The 23,885-nt window shown below is 41.0% G+C and overlaps 1 protein-coding gene across 1 annotated transcript in view; it reads right to left on the bottom strand.

Moving 5' to 3' along the window:
- CSMD3 (CUB and Sushi multiple domains 3) overlaps window positions 1-23,885 on the bottom strand; it is a 1,283,181-nt gene that overhangs the window by 309,171 nt on the left and 950,125 nt on the right. The window contains 7 exon segments of the mRNA XM_068130918.2: window positions 1,123-1,239; window positions 3,966-4,035; window positions 9,185-9,303; window positions 9,961-10,065; window positions 14,099-14,195; window positions 16,099-16,223; window positions 19,016-19,219. Coding sequence (XP_067987019.2) covers window positions 1,123-1,239; window positions 3,966-4,035; window positions 9,185-9,303; window positions 9,961-10,065; window positions 14,099-14,195; window positions 16,099-16,223; window positions 19,016-19,219 — 837 coding nt within the window.

Here is a 23,885-nt window from a genome sequence, read left to right as displayed (position 1 = left end):
CAGTGATTCCTGTATATTTATTGATACCAGTCATGCTTACCAATAACAACAGAATGATTAGTACCAGATACTGCACACAAGGTCTAAAAAAAATAAAAAATACATGCTCTGTGGCTCGTAATGAAGCTGTAACACTCACAGACACACACACACACACACACACACACACACACACACACACACACACACACACACACACACACACACACACACACACGAGACAATCACTTTACACAGCTTTACACAGCTTGGGGGTAGAAAGTGTTTCAAAAGTGCTAACGTTAATATCTCTGTCACTGCCGTCGTATTTCTGCATACTCTGCAAAAAAATTTAAGTTCACCTTGCAAGTGGCATCCTTGGATGTGCCACATGCAATATATTCAAAAAGATCAACTTCCTTCTGCAGCAGTGAAGGAGGAAAGTTATTTCCGGCATCCGGAAAAAATTTCCATATTCCTGCAAACTCAGTCGAGTATCCCCGTGTCAGTGTGTTGACCCGTCCAGGATTGTAACGCTTGCCAAGACACTGCTCTGGTAGAACCGATGCTCTGTAAAGAGCACAGTATGTGTGTAGGTGTGTGCATGCGTGTTTGTGTGTTACTGATTACCGATGGAATGGAATGTGTATGGAATAAGAAGAAGAAACCTTTTTTGGAAAAAAAAAATTCTGAAACAATAATGAAGTCATTCAACAGTCATGATCAGATGAACCTTTGTCTTGGAGGAGTTAAAGGTCATACATAAGTAACTTCAACACAATAATTAATGAAAACGTCACACCACCGAGGCCGACTGGATTAATCCAGAAATTGTTTGGAACAATATATGTAATGACCAATCTATGCAAAAACAAACACCATATTCATGCCAGCGAGATGACGGAGCATCGGGTGATGCAGCGAAATAAATATTCCATGTTATTTGAATAGGTGGAGGGCCGAATGATTCAACATTACACAGTACTTTGTATCTTTGAGGCCGATTGCTTACTAATGCCTATTGACCTTGTGAAGAAATTCATCAGATGGATGTTGCTCAATATCGTGATTACTTATTTCATTCAAAGTCGCAGCCTCAATTAGAAAATTACTTTCCCATCGTCCGTCCGCAGGTACACTCACCGAATCCGACAGGCAGGGTTATTTCCCACGTGCAGTCCAGGTTCGATGGATAATAGCCAGGGTATCCGGGGCTTAAAATGACACCAGTAAATCCTTCCAACGTACCACCACACAAGGCTGCAATACAAAAATCGGAGGACTGTTGGAAACTTTTAAATATTCTTTTCCCTATGGATATTCTGCTAGCTATGGTCTCAGTTTATCATTTCCTCTTGAAGCGTTGTTATAAAAACTGCATAAATTGGTCAAAACGGCAAAACGTTATTGGTACAAATTCTGTTTGTACAATATGATACCACAGAGAGACACAGATCACACGGTACTGTACATTCGTACGAGCTTCTCAGCTTTTTGGTTTTTTTTTCCAAGTTCATTTACCAATGCCGACTGACTCCAAACCTCCATATATATATATATATATATATATATATATATATATATATATATATATATATATATATATATATGAGCGAACGCTGGATCAGCACACTGCTGCGTCCTTGGACCACTCCTCAGCACCATCCCAACACACAACACTGTGTGTGCTTCGGAATGAGGTGTTTTAACGGCGGCCAGAGTGCAAATTCTGCCACCAACCTCCTCGAGAGAGGACCCAGTAACCTGGTACTCAATTCGCCGACCTCGGAAGGATGACAGACTGAGTAAACCCCACCTGGTATTAATTCAACAGCTGAACGGCATTCAAACTCAGGACCTTAAGATCCCAAGCAAACCTCCCTTTCACATCTCTTTAACCCCATCTGGCCTCTTCCCATCACCACGTCGTCACATCCTTCGTTCCACGACATCTATCAACAAATTTTCTGGAGACATGTTGGTGCCATGAGGATAGACTCAATACATTGAGCAGGTATGCACACTTAATTTGAGTGAACAATTAATCCCTCCAACCATTTCATATTAATGATTAAATTAATGGAAAGACAAGTACAGATACATTCAAAGTATACCGCCCCCATGCCAAATAAATAAATAACATCCTCCAGCGTGTGCAGCACATAGAGAAGGTATTGGGAGGGAGAGGTGTACAATATGATTGTTGAATTGCACAATTAAAATCAATAAATAAATCATCAAAAATTAATTTCTTAATCAATTGGCTAATAGCATACCTCAACCACCAGTGAGTGTTTCATCTGAAGCTGTATGTTTTTGAAAATTAATTAAATAAGACATTAATCAGAAAAAATGAAATAATTAATTGATTAATTGAATAATCAATAAATAATTAATCGATTAATTGATTAATCAATAAATCAAAAATACCCTTTACAGCCACATCACTTGATCACTGTCATGTCCAAATATCAGCTTCCTTGCTCAAAAGGTGCCTGAGATATTGCTCAGATGAGAAAGAAAATAAATAAATAATTAATAATTAAAATAAATAAATAATAATCATAAAAATTTAAATAATTAATCAATTGGCTAATATAACACATAAACCACCACCATTTCATCCGAATCTGTAAGTTAATTTTTTTTAAATTAATTAAGTCATTCATCAAATAATAAAATAATTTATCGATGAATTCATTAATTAATCAATAAATCAAAAATACCCTTTACAGCCAAATCACTTGGCCATTGTCATGTCCAAATATCAGCTTCCAAGCTCAAAAGGTGCCTGAGATATTGCCCAGATGAGAAAGAAAATAAATAAATGATTGATAATGAAAATAAGTAAATAATAATCATAAAAAAATTGAATAGTTAATCAATTGGCTCATAGAACACATAAACCACCACAATTTCATCCGAATCTATAACTAAAAAAAAAAAAAAGTCATTAATCAAATAATTGATTAATTGATTAATCAATAAATCAAAAATAGCCTTTGCAGCCAAATCTCTTGGTCATAGGCATTTCCAAATATCAGCTTCCTAATTCAAAAGGGGTGCCTGAGATAATCGCCAGAAGAGAAGCCTGAGATAATCGCCAGAAGAGAAAGGAAATGTATAAGTACTTAATTAATCGATAATAATTAAGTAACTCCTCAATAAATTGATTAATCCAAAAACAAAAAATACCATTTTTGACAGAGTACTTACTCACTATTGTGCCAAAATTTCAGCTTCCTAGCTCAAAGGATGGCTGAAATATCGCCCGGACAAACAAGAAAGAAAACGAACAAACAAACAACCAGAGTGAAAGCTGAGTACTCCCTTTCAGTGTGCGTCATTGCCGAGCCCCCTTCGGTGCCCGGCAATGACGTCATACAGCGCCTGGAGATGGAATAGGAAAGGAGCGGTGTACAACAAGTGGAGTGAAATCTGAGTACTCCCTTTCAGTGAGCGTCATCACGGGGCCCCCTTCGGTGCCCGGCGATGACGTCATGCAGCGCCTGGAGATGGTATAGGAAAGGAGCGGTGTACAATTAATGAGACCCTATTATTTAAGGATGTTATTAGGAAGTAAATAGGAAGGACAGCGAAACAAAGAACTGCTTCTTACTAACAAGAACTGCTTGCTACAAACAAGTGTCAGCTGATACAATGTGGCCTGCAGGTTGGCTGCTGAAACAAACAGCCAACCTTTTTTTTTTTGCAATGCCAGCCTATCACTTTCGAAACAATCCATGGACGCATTTCTGGCTCTGGCAATTTCTGGCAATGCGCACACAACAATTGTTAATAATTTGATCACAATTTCATGGTCTACATGGTTCTTTTATGAAAGTTTTGATCATATAAGATGTTACAACACTTATTCCTTCCTTTTAATATGAGTCTTTATTCTGATTATTGCCATTTTTAACATTACAAATCAATTTTCAAATTGCTGTGCTTATTCAAATGAAATAAAATATGTTAAAACAGACCGAGGCAGAGAGGAGGCGGGTAGTTCCATCGTCTGACTGGACCCGGCATACATGAGATGTACCAATGTCCCTGCAAGAAAAACAAAACGATGCACAATCAAACAAAATGTCAAATGTAGAGAAAAATCAAGCAGCAAAGGGAGGTTACAAAATGTGAGAAATGTAAGGATACTACATAGTAAGGATACTACAAATGTAAGGAGACAAATGTGGTTTGTAGGCAGTGATACTATGTCAGCTTCAGGGTAATTTAATATCATGATTTACATCAAAAGTTCATGAAATGTGAGCTTCGGGGTCATTTAGTAGCAAAGAAATGAATCTATACTATAAGAGAGCCGTTTGTCCATCTCTGTGTGTGCATATGTGTGTCGCTATTTTTCTCAGAAATGGCTGAATGGATCTTTGTCAAACTTTCAGAGGTTCATCAGTGAGTGTTAGATGTTTTAAGCAAATTTATTAGGGTTAGGAACATTTAAATGCAGAGGAATACCTATTGTTTTTCCTAGAGTTTTTCTTTTTCTTCCGCCAGTTGTTCATTTTCGAAAAATTAAAAGTAATGTTCTCAGCAACCGTTGGTCCGATTGACAAGAAATTTTCACCAAGTGATTGGCTAGACATGTATAATTTTTTACTGCTAATTTTGATGTCATAGGTCACGTGGTATCAGCTCCATCTTGGAAAACACCTTCAAATTTTCCCCTCTATATCTCCGAAACAGTTCAATGGAAAAAATTGAGTCATGGCTCATTCTAAAGAACTCTGCAATGGGACCAAAAACATGTTTATGTAGGATATCAAAAGTGCTAACATTACTAAGTTAGAATTCGACAAATAGACCCCTTGATGCCACGAATATGATATTTTTTACATGACCTTATTGAAAAAAAATTCAGAATGCAAAAAATTTCGACGTCATACGTCACATGTTTTGGCCAGCATATTGTCTTTCGTGAAAAACACTTAAACCCCTTTTTCTCCGCAAAGGCTGAACAGATCGAGCCCAAACTTTGCATGCAGAATAACCTGGCCATGATGAACAAACAGTTCCCACTTGGTGACATTGTATGTCGCATCGTTTAGAAGTTATGACGTTTTTAAGCATAAACCTTAAATTCTATCTCCTCCCTAATTTTTAAGGATATTGAGTGAAAACTTTACACAAATGTTCCCCATGTGGGGAAGTTAAAACGTTACTTGGGAAGTTTCGATAAGTCACATGGTTTGGCCGCATTAACTAGTTGAACATAAATCTTAAAAAGCTTCTATCTCTTGCACCGCTGCATTGATCGACTTGAAATTTTTAATGTAATGTAGCACTCATCAAGGGGAATAAGTGTTTAAAAATTCAACATGATTGGTTGTACGGTCTGGAAGCTAGAAGTCGTTATTGTTGAAAGAAGAAGAAACACAACATTTTTTTTCTCAGGCCATGTAACTGATTGGTTTCCTGTGTTGCAGATTTGCATACCCTTGGTGATTTAGAGAGATAAGAACACGAGGAGAAGAATAAGGTAAGTTGGAAATTTGTGGGATTTGTAGTTTTTAAGTTATCGTTGAATAAAGAAATCGTGCCTTTGCTGAGGGCTGTGCCTTAATTTTCACTTTGCGCTATTCATGCAGGCTGGTCGTATGGGTTCGTTTTCGCTCAGATTTGAATTCGGTTTTCGAAATTGGTAGTGGCTCGGGGGTGTTAACACTCGAAAACGACAAACCCGGTGCAAATCAGATAAATATTGACAGAGTTACCTCAGGCGTCGAGTGGGTGATTATTTAATTTTTCACTTGCACGATTCCTGTGCAGGCGGTTCAATCTTTGTGAAGAGCAAGCAGTTAATGGTATGAGAGATTTCCTTGAGCACCCAGACAGTGAGCCTGAAAGCCTAAAACCACTCATACGATGCATGCAGACCATCCCTTGCAGCACTGCGGAGTGTGAAAGGAGCTTCAGTCTCATGAACAATGTATGCACGGACAAGAGATCTACACTGTTGTTGTCCAATGTAAGTAATTTGATGATGATCAGCATCAATGGTCCCCCTGTAAGACTTTTTGAGCCAAGGAAGTACGTCACAACATGGTTGAGAAGCCATCGCTCTGCCACGCAAGCAAGGAGGCAATGCACACCTCAGATGCCCGAGTACAACTACAAACATATTTGGAAAGCTTTGTAGACTACCAGGCTACCCACCCTCCCATTCTTACCCCACCCCAAGCACACTGTCAGAAAACCAGGTGGAACAGGAGCTGGGCTATCTGTTAGTGTTCCATCCTTTTTCCAGGGCTTGTGGACTAACACAGTGAACCCAGTATGGATACTTTGATGATGTTAAGTGCCTTTTCAACCTTTATTTGTTAACACATTCACATAACATCTAAGCTAAATAGCTCTTAACTGGCTGAGTCTTGTTGCTAAAAAATTGAAAATAAATTGATGTTGATAACACATAACCAGTCTTTCAGAATGCTCTCAATTACGTGTAGATGCATACTGTATGCATTAGTGAGTGTGGTGGTGCTTATGGGGTGTCGCTTCAGGACGGGTGTCACTCCGGGGCGCGTCGCTCTGGGACGGGTGACTATGAGGCTGGAAGGGAAAAATCACAGTATACCCACTACAAAAAACTAGACTACACCACTGGGTGCAACCTACGTCAAAATCCAAGATGGCCACCGCCATGTATGTCTGAACATTGTGAGCGGAATATCTTGAAAAATAAGCGAAGTACCAACTTCTAATCTGGTGTGTGTGTGTGTATCGAGGCATAAGGAAGAACCCTATTGAAAATTGGGTCGCCACGTCAAAATCCAAGATGGCCGCCACCATATATATGTCTGAACCTTGTGAGCGCAATATCTTGAAAAATAAGCGAAGTATCAACTTCTAATCTGGTGTGTGGGTGTATCTACGCATAAGAAAGAACGCTATTGAAAATTGGGTCGCCACGTCAAAATCTAAGATGGCCGCCGCCATGTATGTCTGAACCTTGTGAGCGGAATATCTTGAAAAATAAGCGTACTACTAACTTCTAATCTGGTGTGTGGGTGTATCTACGCATAAGGAAGAACCCGATTGAAAATTGGGTCACCGCGTCAAAATCCAAGATGGCCGCCTTGCGTCTTCCACTTTGTCAACTCACATCACTTCACCCACGGGGGACCTAGGCGTAACGCTTGTTTTGTTTCAATTTTTTTTGAAAAAACAAAAGTTCGTTTTTTTTGATTTTAAAAAAAATCGCTTTATAGTGTCTGAGCCTTTGTAACTATATGAGAGGTAATATAAAATTATCCTCGTTTAGTGTGTGTGTGTGTGTGTGTGTGTGTGTGTGTGTGTGTGTGTGTGTGTGTGTGTGTATGTGTGTTTGTAATATCAGATTCAAAATAAGTTTTCCTTTTTGAAGGTAGGTAGGGGAGTAATTTAGGCACCTAAAAAATATATAATAAAAAACATTAATTTCTTCAAAATGCCAACAGGATGAGAACATCACCGGGAAACGCCGGCTACTCCTGCTAGTGTTACATTATAGTGGGGTGCCCGGACACTCAGTCATTTCAAATTGATGCAAAAGTTTCGTTTTCAGTACCAATTTGAAGGTAAGAACCTATAGAACAATTTTGGTTCGAGTGGCAAGCACTCGGATCAAAAATGGGGCTTCTGGGGAAGTGGGGGGTTCCCGACCTCCCACCGGCCTATGCGAAATATGGAAACTGTTATAACTTTTGATTGGATGATCCGATCTGAACATATGAGGTATGTATGGATTCAGGATCAGGAGTAGCAACTTGTATTTCAAGCATATTGCCCATAGAAGCAATAATTTTGCCGATATCGGCGCATATCCACAAAAAAAGACCATGGGCCCGGTAAGCTGAAACATGTTTAAAAAAAATAAAATGGACAATTATACTCGGACCCAATGATATAGTGACATTTTTATTTAACTTTTAACTGTGCTACAATATGGTGGTAAGTAACTGCTTAGACAATTGCTTGAATAACTCCTTGAACAATAGTTTTAATAAGAAAGTGTCTAACAAATCGACCATATATTCATGTCAGTATTGGAAATTGTTCTGGTCCAGCTACTTCTCGCATTTGCAAATGCACAGACGTGTGCACTTCAACTTTGCCCTCATCCACTTGCACAGAGCGCAGGTACTTGTGCAAGTGCGCTTCACATCCAGGTGGAATACATCCTTGGCGAGGGGCAGCGAGGTCCAAATGGGAAGCAGCTTGCCGTCCTCTTCCTTCCACCCATGATTAGTGGGGTTGTTGACAGGCATCATGGACCTTTGGGCTGTTGTCCAGATGCTCACTTGGAAGACACTCCTTTTGAGATGTTGATCCAAAGCATCACTCGTTGGGGGAATTCTCTCCACGACCCTAGTCTTCTGTGAGAACACCCTCATTCGGACGAGGTCAACATCATTGTCCTCGTTTGACTCATTGGAGTACAACCTACAGACAAAGTTCGTTGCCAATTGTTTCAGCCTTGGCAATGTTTGGAATGGAGTGTCGACGATAGTTGCAAATTCCTCCATGAGGTGGAAAAATTCCACAATTTTTTTTTATATGAGTGCTCGACACTCGAACCAAAATTGTTCTTTCCACCCTTACCTTCAAATGGGTACTGAAAACGAAACTTTTGCATCAATTTGAAATGAAAAGAAAAAATTACCCATGCACAGCCCCCCACTATAAAAGGATCATATGGAAAAGGCAGTCGATGTTTGTGATCATTTACTCAACCATGACTTATACTAGCGATGAGGCAGATATCACTTCCGAGCGCACTCTGGGAAGCAGCGACACCATATTTTTAATGATGCTGCAAGTCTTTCGTATAGCCTGGCCAGCATCAGAATCAAATTGCCGACCTCCTAAACTCAGAACGGATGCTCTAAAGAGTATGCACCTGAGTCTAATAACGTCACTAACCAAGAGGTAACCATGGAATGCTTTAACCGGCTCTTACAGTATATTTGGAGTTATATGATCGATGCCTTCATTACCACCGTATTTATTTATTGCTTCTATTGGGGAAAGTATAAGTGGAAAAAAAAATCATTTGAAGCAAGAAAGCCCTAACTCACCCCAAATAAGATGATAACGAAAGTGAAAAATTAGGCATATGCAACAACAGAATATGAAATTATGTCATTTTAGTTGCACATAATGAAGGTAATGAATAAAACTGCATTTGGATACTCTCTCTTACCTGTAGAATGTAACCAGGCTCACACCGAAATGAAAGAACATCATTAACGAGGTAACGGTCTCCACTCTTTATACTGTGACTTGGCAATACAGGCTCGGGGCAGGAAGAGAGGCCAATTGCTGTGAGAGAAGGTGGGAGAGGTTGAAGTGGATGGACGTTAAAATGGACAAATGAAAGCAGGAAATAAAGAAGCACAAAGCACAGCACCAGAAATGATTGACGACAAAAGAGTGAATCAAAATAGGTTAATGAGCAGATTTGTGGATTGATGCATTAAATGGAAAAAATCTCATGTACAATCAACCTTAACCACCCTGTGTTTGACTGCCTCTCCTGAGGCCTAGCTCCCTGCGCTGTCTCAATCCTCCAGACCCTCTGCAGCAACTCCAGCATGAACAATAACCCCCTCTCCCTGTTAAATTCCCCAAATACAGGCTGTCTGCACACCTACATTATTCTCTTTCATTTGTGGAACTGCTTTTCAGAGATGGTTCAATCTGATCCTTCCCTCAAGGGCTTCAAGTGGGTGCTGCAGCACCATCTAATGTCATGTGCCATTCCACTCGTGATCTTTCATACCCCCATTCACCCTGTCGAACCCAACCCTTACTTGCAGGTGTTCTCCCCTCCTCTCTCCTCATTCCCCTGCGTATTGTGTTCTACTGCTGCCCCACTCCCTATACAATGCCTTTTTGCCCTCCGTCTCCTCGATTTGACGAACAGGATTCGAAGAGGAAAAAGGCACATTTGGTGTGTTGGAGATTGGACAATGTTACCGGAGAAGTGCAGGTGAAACCCCGCTGCAGCAACACTTAGATCGGTTTGAAAGTGGAGGTATAGTTGGTTGGACGTGCTGTTAATCAAAGCAGGTACGGTTGTCCCTGTGAGGAAGTGCATAAAGGGTAGAAACAACAGTAAACATCAGTTTTGTTTTTACAGGATGATAAAGGACTTTGAATTAGGATGTTGTGTCTATCACAGATTGTTATTAGAAAAGGTAAAGCACTACATACAGACATACAGTCACGTGAAAAAGTAAGTACACCCCATGTAAAGTTTTGACTTTTTCAACATATACACAAAGAATTAAGTTAAGCACCCCCCCGTTTTTTTACAACCTCGCACATTACAAGTTTGTTGTCGTCAAAACAGTGTAATATACCCATGATATTGCTATATTTTCTGGAGAAGTGATATTATGGTCACATAAAAACATAACAATCATGCCGTTTTCAATATTTTATTCTGAATAATTTAAGGTGAAATTTTTTGGGAATTTTAGGCATATTTTCACCTCAATTTAAGTATGGAGCTATAGGTCCATCACGGACAGTGTGGATGACGTTTATGTTTTCTAACGTACAGTCATTGTTCTGAGAAGACCTCTAGCGATCTTTGCGTCAATAACGTGTGTAGGACCCACGTGATCGGATCACTGACTCAACCCTACGTCTCATAGACCCTGTAAGCCGTCGTATGCGTTGCTGTGGCAGGTTGTTCCATTCCCGATGTAATGCACGTTCCAATTCATCCAGATTGGCTATTGGAGGGACCATCTTCGCAATTTGTCGTCCCAACATGTCCCAAACGTGCTCGAGGGGATTCAGGTCAGGACTGTACGCAGGCCAGGGGATGGTTGTCACAGCACCTTGCTCCATCCGATCACGTGGGTCCTACACACGTTATTGACGCAAAGATCGCTAGAGGTCTTCTCAGAACAATGACTGTACGTTAGAAAACATAAACGTCATCCACACTGTCCGTGATGGACCTATAGCTCCATACTTAAATTGAGGTGAAAATATGCCTAAAATTCCCAAAAAATTTCACCTTAAATTATTCAGAATAAAATATTGAAAACGGCATGATTGTTATGTTTTTATGTGACCATAATATCACTTCTCCAGAAAATATAGCAATATCATGGGTATATTACACTGTTTTGACGACAACAAACTTGTAATGTGCGAGGTTGTAAAAAAACGGGGGGGGTGCTTAACTTAATTCTTTGTGTATATTTCAACATACAGCTATTTGATCTTCATTTCAACAATATTGATAGATAAAGGTGATATAATATAACAAATATCATGAAACATTTACATTTTGTAGTCCATTGTATGATTTAAATAAACATAAATGCAAATTTCGCATGTGGAAAAAGTAAGTACACCCCTGCATTTATCACTATTTCAAATACCTAAAATTAGAATCAGGTGCATCAGCTCAGGTGCAAATGATTAGAACATCGTCAGAGAGGATCTTGGAGGAACCTGTCTTATTTTAACCTCAGACATTTAGTTTGGTTTGCTCTTTGTTGTGGAAGTGTGCGGCATCACCATGCCTCGATCAAAAGAGCTCTCTGAGGCCTTCAGAAAGAAGGTTATAGATGCCTACAAGTCTGGGAAGGGATTTAAAAAGATCTCCAAACAATTTGAAATCAATCATTCGACTGTCCAGAAGATCATCGACAAGTGGAGAAGATTCCAAACAACTGCCAACTTGTTCAGGCCAGGCCGCCCCAGCAAGTTCAGCCCAAGAGCAGACCGCAAGATGCTAAAAGAAGTCTCTAAGAATCCCAGAATGTCATCACAGGACCTACAGGTAGCTCTGGCCACTCGTGATGTCAAAGTGCACGAGTCTACCATTAGAAAGAGGCTGCACAAATTTGATCTACATGGGAGGTGTGCCAGGAGGAAACCTTTGCTGTCCAGAAAGAACATCAGGGCAAGACTAAAGTTTGCTAATAAACACCGAGGCAAAGACGAGCACTTCTGGAACGATGTGCTCTGGACAGATGAGTCAAAGGTAGAGCTATTTGGCCACAGTACCAGAAGACATGTTTGGCGAAAAACAAAGACAGCATTTGACCACAAGAACCTGGTACCAACTGTAAAGCATGGTGGTGGAAATATTATGGTTTGGGGCAGCTTTGCTGCATCAGGGCCTGGGCAGCTCACCATCCTAGAATCCACTATTAATTCTTCATTGCACCAGAGGGTGCTTGAGGATAATGTGAGGCCATCTGTCGGAAAGTTGAAGCTCAACCGAAGGTGGACCTTGCAACATGACAATGACCCTAAACATACCAGTAAATCCACCAAGGAATGGCTGAAGAGAAAGAAATGAAGGGTTCTGGAATGGCCAAGTCAAAGCCCGGATCTAAATCCCATCGAGATGTTGTGGGGGGATTTGAAACGAGCTGTGCATGCAAGAAACCCCTCAAACATCGCACAGCTGAAATAATTCTGCATGGAGGAGTGGGCAAAAATTTTCCCAGTCGATGTCAGAGACTGGTAGACAGTTATAAGAAATGCCTACTTGAGGTTGTTTCTGCCAAAGGGGGCAATACCACCTATTAGAGCCTAGGGTGTACTTACTTTTTCCACATGCTAAATTTGCATTTATGTTTTTTAAAATTATACAATGGACTACAAAATGTAAATGTTTCATGATATTTGTTATATTATATCACCTTTATCTATCAATATTGTTGAAATGAAGATCAAATAGCTGTATGTTGATTGTTGAAATATGTTGAAAAAGTCAGAACTTTACATGGGGTGTACTTACTTTTTCGCGTGACTGTCGGTGTTTAATGGTAAACTATTTGAAACCCCCAAATAAGTGCTTTAATAGAATTGAAGTGACAAGAATCTGAGTCAAGTTAAGGATGCTTCAAGGTTTATGAGTCATACTTTTGGGGCTCCTGTGATTATATCGTACAAACAAAAACGAAGAATTATCAATAAAGCTTTTTGGTTTTATTTTTAACGTGATCTAAGCCTCTCAGGGTCATGGAGGAGCTAACTTGTGCACATATCAAATGCAAGAAAAAGACATAAGGAGACTTCAGTGTACTGTTTGCCATTAGCAGATAATGGACAAATCGACACAGTATCAGATATTTGAACCTGGGATCCAAACACCATGCACCATTTGATCAAAACGGAACATTATACATGCTACCCCAACTAAAACGCATAAAAAATTACAATTATGAAATTACACAATAAAGTTGACACTATAATTGGCATCTGCTATTATCATATGCCCCTTTGAAGGGGGACAAAATGCAAGAGGTGCACACATAGATTGTGCGGACTTCTTTTGAGGGTGTATCCCAATGACCCATGGTTGTACGCAGAATGAACGTATGGGAGACAGAGCCTTTGACTTAAAGACACCAAAGTCCCATTAAGAACGAGAACAGCACTCAGTAGAGAGCATTCCTCCGCCAGGCTGGCCAGTTTATGTTTTGTATCCCATTGATAGGCCGGATCTGGATTCAGACCTTAACCAAAATCGAATCGGCCTATTCTCGTGGCCGAACCAACTCATCCACCTAGTTCTGTCCAATTGCATCCACAACGTTTTGAAATATCATGCGTATACCCCCATTCACCCGGTACTCACTCCATGACATATTCATCGTTTTTGGCCCTATCACTCAATGGTGAAGATGAAGTTAAAAATTATCATATCTGGATCCGTGTTGGGATCTTCATTAAAATCGAATCGATTTGTCCTTGTAAACCACCCAACCTCTCCACCAAATTTTGCTCGAATCCGTCCAAAACGTTTTGAGATATCGTGCTATATATTGGTTTTAGCTCTATCGATCAATGGTGACGAATCACTAGAGAATTTAAAAAAAATTATCCGATCCTTATCTTCACCAAAATTGAATCAAATCCTCCTTGTCACACACCCAGCCTCGCCACCTAGTTTAGTCCAAATCAATCCATATCCTTTTGAGATATCCTGTTCACAGACAGGCAGACGGGTGAAAACAACGTCCGTCCACCTTCGGGAGAGGTAACTAGCTCATGCTGCTTTATGAAATACAGAAGCACAGCTTATGATTGACAGAAAATAAAAGGAGGTATTCAACCACACCATGGAGGAACTCACCGGAAAAGCTGCCAAGACGTGGAGCATCTACATCACCTCCGTCATAAACCTCGAGTGAATCCCAGTTGTGCTCTGTGGCAAAGCTTGTAACCCTGATCTGTGGGCATGTATGAACAACATTACGTTTTTATAACAATACTGATGATAATAATAATTACTGCAATTATTTTGTTTACTATTATAATGTTAATTCAGTAAAGGTAACGCCTTCTTGCGCGGTCGGCTGGGGAAAGTTTTTGGAACATTTTTTTTCATGAACCGGCTGCCCAAGCCTGACATTCAACTTTCATTGATTTGGGCAAGAATTTGTAATTTGTTTATGGTGCCGACGATAGCTCACCTGCTCTTTGTGAAGGACACAATTGAATCTTTATTGTCCACCAACTAATGTTGGCAGACGGGACACCCAGTTGAATGTCCATCTGAGCAATGGTTCCTTTTTTTGCTCTTTTTTCCTTTTTTTATTTTCCTTTTTTATATTGCCTTCTTCTTTTTTTTTTTAATTGCTCAATATATGCTGTCAGTCATGGGGAGTCTTCCAGTGTGGACGTTTAGGACACGGAACATAAAATCAGGAATGAAGGCCTTTAAAGGGGTTGAGGGGCATCTTGTCCCACCTCTGCTGCGAGATGCATCTTGCTCCAATCACCCACACATACTTCAATAATAATATATTGTTAAAAAACACAAATGAGTAGTAAACTGTCAAACCTTGATAGCGACTTTCATCTCTCTCAGGTGAAACGTCAAAATCTTGCTTTTTGGAAACGTCTGTAGTCTTTTTGAAAACTGATCACTCATTCATGGGATCTATTATATACGATACAATATTACATATTTACAAGGTTTTGTAAATTTTACTTGAATTATGAGTTATATTTTACTATTTTTTGTTGTTGTGCAAATGTTTTTCCACAAATGTACAAATGTCGAAAGGTGGAAATCTGACATGCCCTTATAAGCTGCACACTTAACCAGGAGGCCAGAAGGTTGCTCAGAGCTGAGGTGTTTCCTTCTTTAGTAAGCATGTACTACCTTGCATTGACCCTCATTATATTAATATTGCAGAAGACAACTTTATACTGACACTTTCCCTGTCTCTTTCCAACCCTAATTGAGGCCCATCCTGTCCCCCACCCTTCTGCTCCATCATCCCTCCCTCCCCCAAAGGTGACCTGATATGTGCGTGAAGAAAATGATAACTAATGAAAATTACGCGCTCAGACCGGGAATCAAACCTAGGTCCTCTTGGGAACTGTACCAGAGCTCTGCCATCTGAGCTATCTGGGTGACCCCTGACTGGGCAACACCATACGAGCAACTGCCAAGCATGGCAGTGATTGCCCCGGAAGCAGTGACGTGAAGAGAGTGGCAATTTTATATGTGGGAGAATTGCGTACTTGGTCAGGGTCGCCCAGATGGTAGAGAACTGGTACGGTTCACCAGAGGGCCTGGGCTTGATTTCCGGGTCAGGACATGTAATTTTCCCATATATGTCGATTGGTTATTTACATTCCTGTTCTTATATAAAATTATGACTATGCTAAAAACATTAAACTATATATGATTATGTAAATGAACAAACAATTGAGTGTAGCTATTTTAGTGGACTTTAAGTCTTACTTCCAATTTCATGATGAGATCTGCACAAACTACCACCTTAATGACCTCGCAGACCCAATCCACGAAAAAGTGAAATTACCAGAAAGATTTCAAAAAGGTTTCTCTCCGGTTGCTGTGCCATATCTCAGCTCACGGGTAAAGACTTATCCCCCTAATTTATAAAGGACAAAATTAGCTTTTTGAAATCAATTGGCAGGCAGGCCAAGCGTAATACTGCTTGTACAATTTTACGGGAAATGATAATTACAATTGATTTAACAGGGCCCACTTAAATCCATTTCCAATTCTGTGAACAAACAGAGATTCCACATAATGGTTCAAACACATCAGTGATTTATTGGATGTGCGTGTGTGGAAATCCAAAACGAAGTCCTGACCTGGATCCCGGCACCCTCAGGAACACTCAACTTCCACACGCAGTTCAGGTTGTTCTCGTAAGGCTCAGGGTACCCAGGAGAAAGGATTGTCCCACTCGGCTCCGAAAGGTTTCTTCCACATGGCACTGTGGGGTACCATGGGTGTGGAAAATCAAGTTCAGTCCCACAATTCCACGTGCTGTAAATGTGTAAGCCAATTAAGTTATTGTATTTGAATACTCAAAACTAAAAGCACCGCCAACTAGTATAGAGGCACAAAAAGGCATGAACCAGGTCCGACGTTTCAATCAGCCAGTGGTATTCATTCGGCTGAGGCTATGTAGACACCGTGTGCCAGGTGTTAAGTATCCTACCAAGGGGAAGGGGCCACCACATGACTGCAATATGCAGATAATGATACCTAGCATCACTTTCATCATCACCTTATGTGTGGCATTAGGCCATCAGTAATGCATTTGGCTTTTTTGCTCCAATGGAGGAGCTTTTTTGCTCCAATCAAAATGATTTCGCGAGTAAGACCAGTTCTTCATTTTACTGCACGTGACCTTATCTTAGCTTTTATACTTCTGTCTTAGACAAAAAAAAACAAGAAAGTTTTGATAATAATAAAAGAGACCAAATCATCCAACCATAAACCTGAACCTACGTATATTATCCTATATTATGTTGCACGATGAACAGTGGTTGACGCTCAATTTCATCAGCCCAATTTGTGATTGGAATCAAGATGGTACTGAAGAAAACAGTTAACTGCAGTAAGAAAAAAGATGAATGTACAAATATCAATCATGGGGTGAAGGAAACGTGTGTGTATGTATGTATGTATGTATGTATGTATGTATGTATGTATGTATGTATGTATGTATGTATGTATGTATGTATATATATATATATATATATATATATATATATATATATATATATATATATATATATATTATATATATATACATACAGTGCATTCAGAAAGTATTCAGACCCCTTCACTTTTTTCACATTTTGTTATGTTGCAGCCTTATGCTGAAATCGTTTAAATTCATTTTTTCCCTCATCAATCTACACTCAATACCCCATAATGACAAAGAGAAAATCAGGATTTTAGAAAGTTTTGCAAAATTATTAAAAAGAAAAAACTGAAATATCACATTTACATAATTATTCAGACCCTTTGCTATGACACTTGAAATTTAACTCAGGTGCCTCCCATTTCTCTTGATCATCTTTGAGATGTTTCTACACCTTGATTGGTGTCCACGTGTGGTAAATTCAATTGATTGCACATGATTTGGAAAGGCACACACCTGTCTATATAAGGTCTCACAGCTGACAATGCATATCAGAGCAAAAACCAAGCCATGAGGTCGAAGGAATTGCCTGCAGAGCTCAGAGACAGGATTGTGTCGAGGCACAGATCTGGGGAAGCCTACAAAAAAAAATTCTGCTGTATCGAAGGTTCCCAAGAGCACAGTGGCCTCCATAATTCTCAAATGGAAGAAGTTTGGAACAACCAGGACTCTTCCTAGAGCTGGCCGCCCGGCCAAACTGAGCAATAGGGGGAGAAGGCCTTGGTAATAGAGGTCACCAAGAACCCGATGGTCACTCTGGCTGAGCTCCAGAGATCCTGTGTGGAGATGGGAGAAACTTCCAGAAGGACAACCATCACTGCAACACTCCACCGATCTGGGATTTATGGCAGAGTGGCCAGACGGAATCCTCTCCTCAGTGAAAGACACATGAAAGCCCGCTTGGAGTTTGCAAAAAAGCACCTAAAGGACTCTCAGACTGTGAGAAACAAGATTCTGTGGTCTGATGAAACCAAGATTTTACTGTTTGGCTTCCGTCTGGCCACTCTGCCATAAAGCCCAGATCGGTGGAGTGTTGCAGTGATGGTTGTCCTTCTGTAAGTTTCTCCCGTCTCGCCGAATGCTTGATGGGCCGAATGGTCTGTTTCTGCGTTAAAGTTCCTTGGAAGGCAAGTCATCTATTATAAGTGGTGAACCGTGGCATCTGTCCGTGCATTCGTCTGTCTCCAGTTTACGGCAGCCACTTCCCGTGCTGTGTGAAAAGCTCAACATTTACTTTTGAAACGACATGGGAACAGGCATGAATAATGTTGACGCTAAATTTTATTTCGCAAGCAGGATATTTTGCCCACTTTTTTTTTTTAAGCAAATTGAACCTCTGCCGCCTGATGTTGCACCACCATTTTACGGTGGGCGGTACAAGTATCTCAGGAGTGGCTCTGAGTGAAAGCAAGAGGGCAACACAATTAACCTTATTATAAAGTCCATTAAATAATTTAAATTGATACATTGACTTAAACTATTCCCATCAATGGGCACTTTTGCTTGCTTTCGCATCTTTTGATTACTTTTGCTGTCACTGGAGATGAGTACTTTTCCAAGTACTCCATACTTTCAGGGGATTTATCTACATGTGTAAGTGGCAGAATCAAATAAAACTAAATCGACATGTGCAGGAGGAGCCACAAGGAGATTTGATCATGAAGGAGATTTAATTATCGCTCTTCCTTAAGCATCGTTCCTGAAAAAAAAAGAAACGTAAACAAGTCAAAAAAAATTTAAAACTAATTTTAAAAAAGTAAAGGAAAAATTCTACCCCAAAGTGCTTGGTTAGAAATAAAAAGGACATAAAAACCATCATGTACTCAAAAAGAGCTGGTCAATAGCTGAGCTACTGCAAAAAAGAGGAAGTACAGGTCCTCAAGAGGAGTTTAAAAGCTCACTAAATATGTATGCAAATCAAGTGAACCATCTACCAATTCAGTTTGTCAAGAGCACTGGCGTATTACCTTAACCCAATCAATGTGTGCTGACACCCACGTTCCCTTGCATGCTTTGTGACATTAATGAGGTAGAAAACTCTGCCGCTGGGGGTTATACGCTCTGGCACCCACCCACACAGCTGGGAAATGTGTCATTCCACTGAGCCAAGGCGTTGGGCACCGAGATGCAGCGGATGGCCTTGTGACCCACAAGAGCGTAGCCAGGTTCACACTTGAAACCTACAATGGCTGAGGCTGAGAAGTCGCTTCCGACACGTCGCCCAAATCGTGGTTCAGGCACCGAGCTGCACTGAGTGGAGCTTGTACGAGGCACAGCTTGTATGGAAAAAAGGTCCAGAGAGAGAATGCTCATTGAGGTTAAAGTGAGACATAGTCAACATATGACAGAAGGAGGACAAATTCAAATTAAAGAGCTTGATTTCTTGAATAACAATAAATAAACTCCAACATATGACAAAACAAAAAACAATCTGACCTAAACGGCAAAAGCAGGTGATGCACTCTGGTGACCAATAGCCATATAAGTAAGTGTTGGCCACATGGTACGCATCACCTGGAACTCAAAGGATTGAAAGACAATATTGTACTTTAAGGTACAATTTTATTCCAATCTTGAATTAAATTTAACAGGCAAACAGCAATTGCAGTGAAAAACATTTTACCAAAAATTCTCTTTGTATATTAAATATAAACAAGTGGGTTATACAGTCGTGGCCAAAAATACTGGCACCCTTGCACTTTTTTCAAATAACTCACAATTTTCTCGAAAAATATGTTAAAATTGACAAAAATATTTGGTCTCCACAATTCTGTATTTCACTGTTAATATTACAGAACCTTTGTTTATGATGCAGAACTTAATATAACCTTTTAAATCAGAAATAAAAAGAAATGGCATTGACAAAATTATTGACACACTCGACTTAATATTTGGTAGTACAACCTTCAGATAAAATAACTGCAGTCAAGTGCTTCCTATAGCCATGAATAAGCTTCCTACACCTCTACTGTAGTTTGGCCTACTCTTCTTGTGCAAACTGCTCCAGTCCTCCCAGATTTGAAGGGTGCCATCTCCCAACTGCTGTTTTCAAATCTCCCCACAGGTGTTCAATGGGATGTAGATATGGACCCATTGCTGCCCACTTCAGGACAGTCCAGCGTTTTGTATTGAACCATTCCTGTGTGCTTTTTGAAGTGTGTTTGGGGTCATTGTCCTGTTGCATGACCCATGACCTTCGACGGAGGCCCAGTTTTCTGACAATGGGTTGAACATTGCGCTCTAAAATGCTTGGGTAATCTCCTGATTTTGTGATACCATACACACATTCAAGGCACCTAGTGCCAGAGGCAGCACAGCAACCCCAAAACATCACTGAACCTCCTCCATGTTTGACTGTAGGGAGGGTGTTCTTTTCTTTGAAGGCTTCATTTTGTTTTCCATAAACATAGAGATGATGTGCTCTCCCAAAAAGCTCTAATTTGGTCTCATCTGTAAACTGGACATTCACCCAGAATAATTTTAGCTTGTTCAGGTGTATTTTGTCCAACTCCAGTCGGGCTTTCTTATGTCTCTTTCTCAGCAGGGGGGTCCTCCTGGGTCTCCTACCATAGAACCCCCTTTCATTGAATTGGTGACGGATGGTGCGAGTTGAAACTGTCGTACCTTGTGTCTGAAGGTCAGCTTGAATCTGTTTGGCAGTTGATCGAGGTGCTTTCTCCATCCGTTGCTGCAATCTTCGATAAAGTTTTCTCTTGCGGCCACGTGCAGGGAGGTTGGCTACAGTGCAATGAGCCTTAAACTTCCTGATAACATTGTGTACAGTGGACACAGGAACATCAAGGTCTCTGGAAAAGGACTTGTAGTCTTGAGATTGTCCATGCTTGGCTACAATCTTGTGTCTGACCTCCTCAAACAATTCTCTGGTTGTTTTTTTTCTTTTCTCCATGCAAATTGCGGTACACACAGTGACACAAAACAGCAGAATGACTCATTTTCTCCATTCAAACTGGTTGAATGAGTGATCTTTATATTGCAGGCACCTGCAACTCACCACAGGTGAGTCCAATTGCAAAGGAAAGGAGAATCACCTGCTTGAAATCCGATTATTTATTACAACTTCTAAAAGGTGCCAATACTATTGTCCGGGCCATTTTAGGATTTCTGTGTGGAATAATTTTTCAGCTTTTTTTGTGTTGTTCCACTGCATACCAAAGAAATACTTTTTTTTTTTGTATACAAGATCGAGGCTCGTGTGAGAGCTAACATTAATCACAAAAAACATCAACAGACACATAAAACATACAATAAAGGGAGCGGCAGACAAGCTGGGGAGAGTGAGGGAAGCACACAAGTACAACGATACTAGAGAACAGGGATATCGGGAGATCTGTGGGAGGGAGAGTGCTTGGGGGGAGTAGGAATGGGAATGGTGGGGGGAGGATGGGAAAGATATAAAACACATGGACACTGCAAGGACTTCCAGGAAAGAAGTCGGTATTTCAAAAAAGTGGATCTCGGGTGCATTAACGGGGGTAGAAAAGATCAAGGTTTTGGATGGGGGAAGAAAAGAGATGGTGGTGAACAGGTGTTTTAAAGACCTGGAGGGAGGAGTGGGATTGAATAGAGTGAGGGAGTTTGTTCCAGAGGCAGGAGAAAAGAGGAATGAAAGAGTGAAGGTGAACAGAGAGTCTTGATTTTGGCAGTTTAACCATAAGAGGGTTGCTGGAAGCTCTGGTGCGACCTGTAGGAATATTTGGGGGACTGAGCACAGACAGAGCTGGGGGTGCTAGGCCGGAGAGGAGTCGGCAGAAGACAGAAAGACCACCTACCTGCCTGCGGTGCGTGAGTGAAAGGCCCTCACAATCAGCTTCATCGCGGGAGATTCCAATGATTCTGAAAGCTTTGGTATCAACAGCGTGAAGCCGAGCCAGTTGTGAGGCAGGAGCACCAGCCCAGAGGGGAGAGCAGTATTCCATTGAGCTGTGGATGAAAGCCTTGTATGTGGTGAGGAGCTCAGGTGTGCAAAGGAAGGACTTCACACGACAGAGGATGCCCAGTCAGCGACTGGCTTTGGAGGCCAGCTTGGAAATGTTGTTTTTCCCAGGAAAGATCATGGCAGATAGTGAGACCCAAAAGCTTAAGTGACAGAACTTCTTGGAGAGGATTGCTGAGAAAGTAGATGGGAGGGTTGTCAAGTCTGTCTTTTCGGAGAGACATAGTAAGAGTGTGAGATTTGTCAGGATTGAAAGACATGTTCCACGTGTTTGACCAGTTTGTGATTTTGTCCAGGTCTGCAGAGAGCGAGGAGGCTGCAGACTGCCCATCTGAGGGATGAGGAATGGAGCAGCAAAGAATGGAGTCATCAGCAAAGAGATAGAGAGGATTTTCCAGAGAGGCGGCGAGATCATTGATGAAGACCAGAAAAAGCACAGGTCCCAGGACACTGCCTTGGGGAACTCCAGCCTGAACAGGAAGGGGAGATGAGAGAAATCCATTTAGGGCCACACGTTGACTACGACTAGAGAGGAAGTCCGCAAGCCATGCGTGGAGATTTCCATGGATACCATAGGAGGAGAGTTTGGTGAGCAGAGCGGTGTGCCAGACCGTATGGAAGGCACGTGATATGTCAAGGGAGACAGCTCTGATTTCCTGTTTGGCATTGAGGACCTCCATCCATTGTTGAGTCAGCAGAAGCAGCATGTCCAGAGTCGGGTGACCTGGTCTGAAACCAAATTGATGATCAGAGATCAAGCCATTGGAGAAGAGATCCGAAGCAATGATGGATTCCATGACTTTGCTGATAATTGGGAGCAGGCTGATTGGTCTGTAGTTGCAAGGATCTGTTTTTGCACCTTTTTGTGTAAAGCGGTAATGTTGGCTGATTTCCAAATTGATGGAGGATGACCTTGAGCAAGAGAGAGTGTGAAGAGAATAGAGAGAGGGTGAGATAGAGCGACAGAGCAGGATTTTGGGACCTGTGGGCTGATGGTCAAGTTGCAGAATCAGAGTCGAGATTTGACAGAAACTTCTCCACCTTGTCAGGAGAGAAGGACACAGAGTCCAGGAGTAGCTGGGTTCGACTGGGTAAGGTGGGTACAGAGAGAGATGGGTTTGGGACACAATATTTTGAGGCAAACACAGAGTTGAGGCATTCGACTTTGTCACGTGCGGTGTCAACTGTGTAGCCATTTGAGGTAAGGAAGGGGGTGGACGGGGAACACACACCAGAAACAGATTTGACCAGACACCACCAGGATTTGGAGGAAGCAGACAGGTTTGAGAGTTCAGTCTTGAAAGTAGAGATAAATAGTTTCCTCGCTCTCCTGAGGGTGGACACAAACTTGTTCCGAGCTTGGTGGAAGGAACTGAGATTGAATTCAGTTGGATTAGCCTTCCAAGAGGCAAAGGCAAGTTGTTTCAGGGCAACAGCCTCACCACAAGATTCAGTGTACCATGGATGGGAGGAAGAGTATGACAACTGAAGACGAGATGGGATAAATCTGTGCATGAGAGAGAGCAGTTTACTTTGGAAGAATTCCCAGGAAGAGTTGATGTCAGAGGCAATAGAGATGGGAGACCAGTCCAGATGATTGATGGCTGCTTGAAGACCATGCCATTCGGCCTGAGTAAATTGCCAGACTCGTCGACGCTGAGGAGGATCTCTGAGAATGGCCAGAGAGGCGGCGTGAAAGTGAGGAGGCGGCCAGTCACGTGAAAAAGTAAGTACACCCCATGTAAAGTTTTGACTTTTTCAACATATTTCAACATACAGCTATTTGATCTTCATTTCAACAATATTGATAGATAAAGGTGATATAATATAACAAATATCATGAAACATTTACATTTTGTAGTCCATTGCATAATTTAGATAAACATAAATGCAAATTTCGCATGTGGAAAAAGTAAGTACACCCCCACATTTATCACTACTTAAAACACCTAAAATTAGAATCAGGTGCACCACCTCAGGTGAAAACA

Source organism: Myxine glutinosa, chromosome 11, assembly GCF_964187855.1.
Source record: "Myxine glutinosa chromosome 11, kmMyxGlut1.1, whole genome shotgun sequence".
Lineage (NCBI taxonomy): Eukaryota > Metazoa > Chordata > Myxini > Myxiniformes > Myxinidae > Myxine > Myxine glutinosa.
This window is presented reverse-complemented; position numbering and strand designations above follow the sequence as displayed.